The 11,340-nt window shown below is 42.1% G+C and overlaps 1 protein-coding gene across 1 annotated transcript; it reads left to right on the top strand.

Moving 5' to 3' along the window:
- Positions 3,935-5,052, top strand: LOC8061333 (ethylene-responsive transcription factor ABI4). Its single transcript, XM_021446884.1, has one exon. It carries the CDS (start codon positions 3,963-3,965, stop codon positions 4,734-4,736), a length of 774 nt encoding a protein of 257 aa, XP_021302559.1. The 5' UTR covers positions 3,935-3,962; the 3' UTR covers positions 4,737-5,052.

Raw genomic sequence — 11,340 nt, 5'->3', positions numbered from 1 at the left:
CTTTTTTATGATCTTCAATAACTGCCTAAATGCCTTGTCAGACGTACCATTCTTTGCCTTCCATTGCAGCAATTCCAGTGTGGTACCCACCTTTTTTTGCCCCTCTTCAGCGGTGGGATATAGCGATTTCCTATGGTCCTCTAGCATGCGCTCGAACTTGGCTTTCTCTTTATCACTTTCACATTCTCTTTGTGCATCACGGATGGCATCACCAAAAGCATCATCGCCCCGATCATCTTCTGCCGCTACATCTTCTTCATTTTCTCCCCCCATTGCAACATCATTGAAGCCACCGTACTGAGCAATAATATTGGCGTGGTCCAATTCTTCTTCTTCTTCACCTTCATCCATTATAATCCCGCTTTCTTCATGCTTGGTCCAACAAATATAGTTTGGTACGAAACCAGACTTTAATAAGTGCGAATGAAGAGTTCTTGAGTTAGAATATTCCGTCAAATTCTTGCACACGGCACATGGACAGCACATGAAACCGTCCCTCTTATTTGTCTCGGCCACACTTAAGAAATAGTGCATGCCATTAATGAACTCTTCGGAGCGCCGATCGGCATTATACATACAATTACGTGTTACCATCTGCATTAAATATAACATATATATTATAAAAACCATGTACACATATAGTTTCTCATCTTATTGCACAACATGTCTAACACACATAATTGATTAATTCAAGCAAGCTTGGCTACAACAAATACAATCGCAACTAGCACTAAAAAACCAAAACTAAAATGCACTTAAGCAACATAATTAGTTCGTGTCCGATCCCAACTATAATAGATAAATCATTCGCTTGATCAACATCATTGAACTCCTTTCGCCGGCTCACTGCCTCATCACCTTCCGCCTCAACCACCTGTGCAAAAGATTTCTTGATGTGTTCAATGTATTCTTCCTCACAGTACCAACCTGTACATCCGTCGGTACCGTCCCACTGAAATTAAAAGAGAGAATCAAAAGTTTAATTAATATCATTTAAAAAAATAAGCACATATATAAGGAAATGCGTGGAAATAACTCACATTACGATCTGGGCACTTGTAGAATAAACGACCCTTGTTTACTCCCTCTTTCGACACTTTGTACTCCATCACAATTTTCTGCCCACACTTGCCACAAGTAATGAGAGGGAGTTCCAGCCGGTATCGCTGTTGAACCTGTTGAGAGACCGAAGACCCAGTCACGGTTGCCATCTACTATCCATACTCAACTTTTAAACAATTATAAATTTCACATTTACTAGTAAACATGTATGATTAAAGAAGAACCTAATAATATCCTTTATTTGTCTAGTTACTTCAACAAATCTTCTAAATTATACAATGGACATTATGTAGTAATAAAAATAAATCAAGTGATGTTAACAAACCAATTAATTTGAACTATCCTACTTTCTAAGATCATAAAAAGATACGATAATTCATTCTTGCAAAATATATTAATACTAGGTCAACCATGAAATATGATATATATATATATGGATACTAATTCATGTGAATGATTCAAAATAACAAAGTGGATTTGAGCTAAAAATAATGGGAACATCACAAGCCAAAAACAACATGAAAAAGACAAGAAAGGCTGAAGTTAGTCACCTCCAAGCACGAAGAGACGATGACGGAGTCGAAGAAGATCAACGTTGGGCGTCGGAGATGAAGAACAAATGAAGAACAAGCAAGAAGAAGCTCCAAGAACAACAATGGTGCTCTCGGTTTCAAATGGGCAGAGGGGAGGAGGTAGCCGGCCTATAAACCAGACGTTTAGCACCGGTTCAGAGCACAAACCGATGCTAAAGGGGACCCTTTAGCACCGGTTTGTGTTAAAAATCGGTGCTAAAGGCTTTGCCTCGGCCCGTGGCACTGGCCGGTGCTAAAGGGGACCTTTTAGCACCGGTTGGTAACACGAACCGGTGCTAAAGGGTCCCAGCCCCGACAGCGCCTGTCAGTAGCCGTTGGGCATGATCCTTTAGCACCGGTTCTAAAGGGGCCTTTAACCCCGGACAAAAAAAGGCTGAGGTTTTTGGCGATTTCGGTGGTATAAAGAGCGAAGTGATTCCGGGTCTTTTTTACTTTTCAAGGTCTCCTCGTGTCCCTTCTGATTTGTGTATTTGACTTGGGCTCATGATCCGTGCATATGCAAGTTTGTGCATGCAACAATGATACAACATAGATGACGTGACCGTTACATAACCATGTCACAAGCCATACATTCAGGTGACCGCGTTCAACAAGGTGTATATATTCTGCTGGAACGTAGAGACACATTTGCCAGTGTAGTATACAACAAGATGATTTCAATGGAGTGTCACGACATTTTATTTTGATTTCAACATGGTCTTCATAAAAAAAACCATGGTATGCAAGGTGAAACTTTGATAAACCATTGGAAAATTATTTGAAATTAAATATAGGTAGTTAAATGTTTACAAATATTTTGTGAATCTTGTAGGATCTATTTTCTAATATCATAAATATTTTGATTATCTTTATAAGTCAACCTAGGTTTATCCTAAGTCAAAATACCTATTACTATAATACACACATATATAATTTAAATATTTTTATAATGAAACTAATAATGTCAATCTTACGATGTCATTCTATGCAAAAATGTAGATATATTGCTGTTACTCCCTCTGTCCTGTAATACATTGCGTTCTATAAATTTTAAGATAATTTAAGGAAACATTTAAATGGCGCATGTACGTACCCATAGATTATTCTAATTATAGAGTTTCTGTTACAATTGTGACTTTCTTTTTAACAAATCTTGCTAAATTGAAACATAGTCATTGTGTACAATGTATTGTATTTTAATATAAATTTTATAAGTCACAATGCACTCTATTCGAGAACGGAGGGAGTAGTTGTTAAAATGGTTAGAGTGTAGAAGTTTAGAACAAATAAGGGCACTCCCAATGCAAGACTCTATCACAGAGTCCAAGACACTTAATTACATATTATTTATAGTATTTTGCTGCTGTGTCAGCATATTTATTGAAGAAAGAGGTAGAAAAATAAGACTCCAAGTCTTATTTAGACTCCAAGTCCACATTGTTCGAGATAATAAATAACTTTAGACTCTATGATAGAGTCTGCATTGTGAGTGCCCTAATAGTCGAAGTTTTGTAAAGATATTTTTTTCAGTTATAATACAACAGATATAGTAGGAGTAGCTGTATACTCCCTCTATTAAAGGATACTCGGTAATTGATTCCCTGTTGGTTCCGCTCATTGCGTGAGAACATGAATTTTAAGTGTTGACTATATCAAGCAGGAGGCTTTATTACTCCTATACCCGTTGATATTACTGGGAAATGGAGTTGACCGCTGCGTGCATGCAGTAGTCATTTCCAAGAAGCTTTCAACCAAGTTGTTGACAGTGCGACACGAAGGAAGCCGTAGAGTAAATTTCAATCTGTTGGACGATCGATCCAAGTGAAGTGCCATTGATACAGAGAGACGTTGGCACATCATCAAAGTCATCTACTAGACACAGACCACATCGATCCTGTCTCCCTGCATGCATGCATGCATGAGCCAGCAAGTGAGAAGCCAATTGCTCCATCAATCTGTGCTTGCTCTGTACCGCGATTACTCCAACGATTTACCGCATGCATGGCATCGACTGGCCAAAGTTGTTTTTTGTTTTCAATTCTCTCTCTCTCTCTCTCTCTCTCGCACCAGCCATGATCCATCCATCCATTTCACTGGATGCTCAAGGCTGCTCGCTGTACTGCACTCTGTACTCTCTCAGCTCTCTTTATATTTGACCACCGCCCCTCTCCACCAAGCGCATCCACCTCGGCCTCCATCCCTAGCGCTCTTGCCCCAAAGCACACGCCGCCGCAGAGAGACAGACACCACCACCATCCTTCCCTCACCTCTCTCTCTCTCTCTCTACCCCATCCCTCCTCTCTCTCCTCATATACCCTGCTTCCTTCCATGGAACCCAACAACAATCAGCCCGCGGCCACGGCCGAGGAAGCTGCGGCAGGCAGCGGCCCCGGCGGAGAAGGCGGGCGGAAGGGCAAGGCGCCCAAGGGCGGGCCCGAGAACGGCAAGTTCCGGTACCGCGGCGTGCGGCAGCGGAGCTGGGGCAAGTGGGTGGCGGAGATCCGGGAGCCGCGGAAGCGCTCCCGCAAGTGGCTCGGCACCTTCGCCACCGCCGAGGACGCCGCGCGCGCCTACGACCGCGCCGCGCTCCTCCTCTACGGCCCCCGCGCGCACCTCAACCTCACCTCCCCGCCGCCGCCTACGCTCGCCGCGCCGCGCTCGCACCCGCACTCCTCCGCGACGTCGTCGTCGTCTGCCCCGCCAGCGCTCCGGCCGCTCCTGCCGCGCCCGCCGCTGCACCATCAGCTCTCCAGCGGCGCCTGTGCTCCTGCACCGGATTTCCACCACCACCACCAGCAGTTCCAGTGCCACCACCTCTTGCCGCAGGCGCAGCCGACACCGCCGCTATACTACGCCAACACGGCCACGGCGTCCACGGTCACCACCACTGTGCCGACACGGGTGGCGGTTCCGCAGGAGCCGGCCGTCGCGCCCGCAGTAGGTTCCTCGACATCTCTACAGGAGCCGCAGGCGAGTACGCCGGAGGAGGCGCCCAGGGAGACAGGGTGGGACTACCACGGCGGCGAGGAGGAGGACTACGCGGCGGCGCTGCTCTGGGACGAGCCGGAGCCCTTCTTCTGGTTTGATGTCTTCCTCAAGTGATGATCAGCACGACGCTTCTTAATTGCGTGCCGGTTGCCAGCACCCTGCTTGGTCGGTTTGAAGTTTCGGAGTGACGGCAGCTCATGCTCCTGCATCTGCATCACTGCACTGCATGCATGTGTTGTAGGGAGTAATTAAGCAAGCAAGAAAGGTAGATAGGCTTACTAGCTAGGGTTTCTGATTCCTTTGTAATAAATTATTTTTAGATTTTTTTTAATCTCATTCTTCTTCTTTTTCCCCTGAGAGTGTGATTGAGGTATAGTAAGGTGAGGTGGTATTACAGGGAGGGATTTAGGGTTCGCTGTTGATTTACAGATTCAATTTGAATCACATCGTGTCCATTTCTTGCATGGATCCTTCATGCATGGATGCAGTCTATTTAATGATTTGCATATATAAAAATCAGAGATGCAACAATTTTCCCCCCTTGATCCTCTGTTTTCTCCTTTCAATTGTTGAATTTTAGTACACATAAATCGAGGCTCCAGCTAGCTCCTCGTAGTCCTGATTTAACTGGTGTTCTGATTTCTACAGTTAAGAACTTATGAATTATGATGCATATATATGACTGCATGCAAGTCATGGTTTCATGGATCCATATAGCCATCATCTGCAATTCTGCATATACCACTTTATCCTGAAATGGGTATATCCACTACAACACAGCACCTGTTTTGATTTCCAACTATATACTGTCCACTGCAGTGATCTGTGATCCACAGGTTCGACAGTTTTGCCAACTTGCATTTTTCCGATGCCTCAGTAGTGAGCTGCAGGTTCCATATGTCACCCTTATTTCCATTCTCATTTCTACTTGCTTATTCTTTGCTAACTGACATTTTTATGCCTTATTTTTGTCTACTACAGTCCCCTCAGTTTCCTAGATGCCTTACTTACACCATATTCCACATTGTAAGCATGATCAGAAATTAAATAAGTGTTTTCGGTTTACAACCACATTGTAGTTTATTATGACAACATTCTGCAATGTGATCAAATCTCAGAGGTGCCAGTATTCAAGAACATCGACGTCTAACGTATTCGACTGTTTTAAATGACAAACCTTATGTGTTAGACCTTGCTAGCCCGGTAGCCCGCGCATTTGCGCAGGGTTATATATATATAACTGCTTCATTTGATTATTATAATTTTTTTAATGTAGAGTGTCTTTGTCGAGGGCCAAGGATGAGGCTCTCGGCAACGGTCTTTTAAAAAAACAAAAAAATTCTTTGCCGAAGGCCAGCCCTCGACAAAGGTTTTTTTTAAAAAATAAAAAAAATTCTATGCCGAGGGCCGGCCCTCGGCAAAGGTCTTCTTAAAAAAATAAAAAATTTTCTTTGCCGAAGGCCAGCCCTCGGCAAAGAAACTGCCAATGGCACCGGCACCATGACGGCTGCTTTTCTTTGTCGAGTGCCTGATAAAGGGCCCTCGGCAAAGACCCCTTTGCCGTCTAAAACTTTTCCGAGGGATCTTTGCCGAGGGCAGCTCTTGGCAATGCCTTTGCCGAGGGTTTCAGGGCCTTTACCGAGGGCCTCTGGCCCTCGGCAAAGCATGCGAGTCTAGTAGTGATCAGTGTAACTTGGATTTTGCACTTGTGATTTGTTAGGATACTCATAATGCAGACTATAGTAGTTTCTATGGATATTAATTACACCGCCACACGTAGGAAATTCGTAGATGTGGCAAGCGATTTAATAAAGAGAGAGAGGAAAAAATCCAAAAAAAAAGTCTAAGTAAGAAACTAGATCTTCAAGGTTAACAATAGACAAGAAACTACTCGTAGCCTATTAGGAGAGCGAATATGGTTTCTATCACCACTAATGTTGTGTACTGAGAAAGGTGGTTTCTTGATACGCCTTTCTTGATACGATGTCCTATGTTGTAGAAACTGTTAATAGTTTTATGCATTAGGAGTGCCCTTAAAAAACGTTTTGTTTGGCAAGAGAAATAACTTCGGCTAATTGATTATATTTATTCATATTAGGTATTTGGCTCCTCATTTCCTTTTGTGGTGAATTTTGTGAACTTTGCTTCTTTGTACGTAATTCCTAGTCTCTTACCATTTTATTTTCTCTCCAAACCTGTTGCATACAAATCTGAATAATAACATATCTCTATGATAGTTCTGTTGAATTTGATCGCCCAACATAAGGAAACCAAACTAAAGAGCTTGGCTATTCTTATTGTGGAGGCTATTTTAGAATTTACATAGCAAAAAGTAGGCTCTAACAAATGTGCTATCTGGTTTTATAAAATAGAAAGTTATTAGGTATTCCTTGATTTTCGGTGATCATATATAGCCTACTACTGACACTGGCTATCAGATTTTGTAAAATAGCAAGACTGTTGTATACTTCTTCTTTTTAAAAAAAGTTTTCTATATTACAAAATGTCTAAATAATGGAATTTGGCTACTAACTTTAGCCAAACTCTTAGAGTTGCTCTATATATTGGCTATATAGAACATATGAATTATATGAGAATTTCTTTTTAGGTGAGATATGAATATATCTTTCAGACTCTGATAATGCTTGAACTTCTGACACTAAAGATATGTGTTTGCATACCTCGATCATATTTTATTTTGTTCTTGAACCTATGGAAGCACTCCAACAGAACACTTCATTTGTTCTTGAAATTATTTTATTAGTAACATTTTTTTGCTTGTTTTGAAAAGCCTCCACTCTATATATACACGAAACTTTCAATGTAAATTTGTTCTTTGTTTCATCTTTTGTTTGTGTAGTAGTTGTCCCGTTCTATGCATGATGAAAAAAATAGCAACGAAGGTCATCGTCAATGATGACCAGCTCTACTCAATAAGGTCACTGTTTAGACTATGGAACCATTAGTAATAATAATTAGCACCTAAATTAAATTTGGCTAGTACCCAGTGGTTTCGATCCATATATGGGTCTGTTAGTAGACCTAGTATAACTAGGAGTATTAGCTAAGGTCCTGCTAACAATTAGCTCATTAGCTAGTGGAGGTCTGCTGAGAGATGCTATAGTTTTCTATCACCAATTTAGCAACATATTATAGTACATAGATCTTAACAACCCCTGCTAATAACTAGCAACAACTACACATCCACCCTTGAAATGGTGCAACTCTAGAACAATGTTTAATCAAACCCTCTTAAGGTTGACTAAATTTATATAAAAAGGCAGTAATATTTAACGACTAAATATGTATCATTATATTTACCATGGAACATATTTTCATACTATACTTATTTGAAGTAAAAACTATAAATACTATTTTTTATAAACCTAGTCAAAAGTTAAGATAGTTCGGTCAAATCAAACAGTAGAAATTGCATCATGTCTGGGATCAATGGTTAACTAGCTTTAACTGTTATCACTAGTGGATCCAAAATAAACAAGCCCTAACTAGCTTTCATACTATACTTATTTGAATGTTTATTTACATGCATATATCTTCCTAGATTACAATCCCATTCACGTGGTATGGTAGAAGCACCATACCCCCTAGTATCCAAGTTATTGCTATTACTATGCTTCTTTGTTGAATCTAGTCTATTAAATAAATCTTTGATTAACCGGAGCGGTTGTATTTTTCACTAGTACATTGGCACACTATACAGGCGGTTGGTAACATATTTCTACAGGCGTTTTCCGGATCCGCCTGCGCTGGAGGCCAGTAGAAATCGTCCATTTCCACAGGCGGTCACTTGAGAGCCACCAGTATAAACCTTTTACACAGGCGGTATATATATATATATATATATATACATCAAAGTTTGTTTCTGTCCTCTAATAATCCTCTTTAGTAAGTTTGAGCTTACTAATCTCTGTTAGCACTCGGAACTCTGGCCTGGATAATTGGCTTTCATCATCATGATATTTGCCTTCACGTGGAATGACATGCTTCATGATGAACGAGCAGATGTCCTCAACTATGTTGTCTAAAGCACGTTCGTCCATGCGCTCCGCCGTCCCTTGCTTATATACCTGCAAAGAAAGTTTATAAACATTATATATTTTATGACTTCCAACTTTAATAGACTATTACTTATATTACCTTGTTAGGGTTCCTTGCATATCGTCCGTTTTCTCTCATGTTCTCGCACACGTAGTAGCCACAGAGGACAGATAACGGTGGTTGCTTCATACACTGTATAACAGGAGAGTGGTTATTTAATTATAGTTGCAACTGTGGTCATATGTGTATGATTTGTATTCATAATAGTAATTTTTTATACGTACCGGCCAGTTATATATAACCTCCAATGGTTGCCCTGGTCTCTTGGACTCGCACTTTCTATGATTTATCTTATAGAACCTGTATGCCCTATGATCTCAAATAGAATCACCATGTTATTGTCAAATTCTCACAATGCTTAAGTATGCATGCATAGCTTGACTTACAGCTCTACCAGTTTGATGAATGGAGCATAGCTTTCTTTCGCGTAATCTGCAGAGTCTAGTACCAACACCCTTCCCTCCTTGGGATAAATGATGAAGCATATCCAGTGCCTCCTGCTCGAATTAAATCCATGATGCATTTATGCATTGGAATAATTTAGATAGATATTTGTAAACACACACTTACCCAAAGTGGTACGGGGCCACCACCGCTTTCCTGTCTTCAAACTTTATTAGTGAATGTCCAATGTAGAAGGCGTATTTGGCTTTAAAATCAAGTTTCAACTTTCGGAGTTTCTCATCCCGATCTGCACCTTCCAAACCCTGTACCTATGTGCTGTCATTCCCGATCCGGAATGTGTGCCGATCTTCGGCTATATCTATTGGGCAGAGATAGGCATTCCTTTCTTCGGCACAATAATTTAGGTCCGAACCAAAATACATATCTTGTTGATCATATAACATTCTGCAAGACAGAAGCATGTCAGATATTGAAAATTGATGCAACTACAATGTGTGTAACTATGTAACACTTACAATGCAAATGCCGTTACGATCTGTACATCTAGCATCTCGTGGTTCATCAGTTCCCACATGTCATCAAATGTAAGCATGTATTTGTCAGTACTCTGGCTGAGAAATGCTATTTGTGGTATGCGCATACTTATGGTGTCGATGCCAGCAGAAGAGGCTCTCATGTACCAGTCATGAACCTTTTTATACCACTTGGTTTCTTCATAAGTTTGGTCCGACTGAGTAGAGGCTTTCCCCACACGTACTTTTTGGGGATAGTCTTGTAGTCTTCTGCAGTTGGCACCTTGAAATTGACAGGAGTTATGACCTTAGGCGCCGGCACCTCTGACTTTGCTAGCTCAGAAATCTCATGCTCTTGTATTGTGCGTTTCGAAGCAATGCCTGACAAAAATCTCACTTGCCCAGCTGATTTTTTTCTTTGGCTCGAATGGTGAAATCAACTTAGGTATCAGAAATACTTTCTTCTTTGGCACCTTTGGTGGCTCACTTATTGGTTCTGGATCTTTGAGTTGTGGGGAAGGGGTGGAAAGATCACGGAGAGGAGATGGTTGATGGACAGGGAAAACATGGAGAGGTGATTCTGGTGGGTCAGGAAGAGACTGGGGAGGTGAAGGCGGTGGGTTAGGAAGAGGATCGACATGAGCTGACGACTCTTGGGTTAGTGGCATCTCTTGAGAGGGTGGTGGTGGCTCCCTTAGTTGCACGTCCCTCCGAGGCCATAGGATGAAATTGTTTATCGCCTGTCCCAGTTTCACAATGTCCTCGGGACCAGGGATGTCTAGAATCTCGTCCTCATATCCTTGGACCACGGTTGATACCTCTACTCTACAGTAGTCTTTAGGGATGTCAGCACCATGGTATTTAGGTCCTCCTAGGATCGCTTTGCCCGTGGCTATTTCCCTTGTACGATGATTGTTAATCCCATATCTTATGACAAGGGAGCAAGGTGTAGAACTAACAATGTCGTCAACTGGATAGTGATCCTTATTTGCCGTAGATGCGACACTGCTTGGAATGATTGTTTCACTTGATGCCACCAACGGTTGCGACACCACTGGGACTAGCTGCATTTGGGGAGCCTGAGTGCTCATTTGGGTAGCTGCATTTGACATGGCACTCGCTAGTTTCTGCATCAACTCAGGAGGAGGATTTTCTAGCAACTTTCCCATCATCTCTTGAAAGTCTTTCTTAGCCTCTTCCTGAAAATAATTTTCCATTTGTTCCTTGTACCGATCACGTTTCTTATACTCATTTGCCCATTGAGGGCCGAATCCATCCTTCCATCCTTCTTTGGATGAGATGCCTCGAACACGGCTAGGATGCTCGGGGTTACCGAGGCCAACACTAAGGATGTCCATCTCCCTTTGTGGCGTAAACTTGCCTTCCTGCTGCATGCCTGCCACAGCAAAGATGCTCTTCATTGCTTCATCAAGCATTGGGTCTTCAAAGGACACACCCGCCTCGGTTTCCTTTGGTTTCCGAGCAGGGATCCAATTTGCGGACCTTTCACCGACTTGCTCGGACAACACTGGCAACCCTACTGCCTTCTTCGCAGCCTCTTCTTGCCTCCATTTAGGAACTTGGTGCCGGTAACCACCTGTGCCTAGATGGTGGTGGTACTTGTTCCTCTTTGCGAGCTGGGAGTTGGCTTCGCTCCGAGCTAAGAAGTTAGGGTCATTCCT

This window comes from Sorghum bicolor, chromosome 9 (genome assembly GCF_000003195.3).
Source record: "Sorghum bicolor cultivar BTx623 chromosome 9, Sorghum_bicolor_NCBIv3, whole genome shotgun sequence".
NCBI classification, from domain to species: Eukaryota; Viridiplantae; Streptophyta; class Magnoliopsida; order Poales; family Poaceae; genus Sorghum; species Sorghum bicolor.
The sequence above is the reverse complement of the archived record's forward strand: the minus strand, read 5'-3'. Positions and strand labels throughout refer to the sequence as shown.

Excerpts from the sequence above, each read along its gene's own strand:
- LOC8061333 (XM_021446884.1), top strand. The coding sequence starts at position 3,963 with ATGGAACCCAACAACAATCAGCCCGCGGCCACGGCCGAGGAAGCTGCG.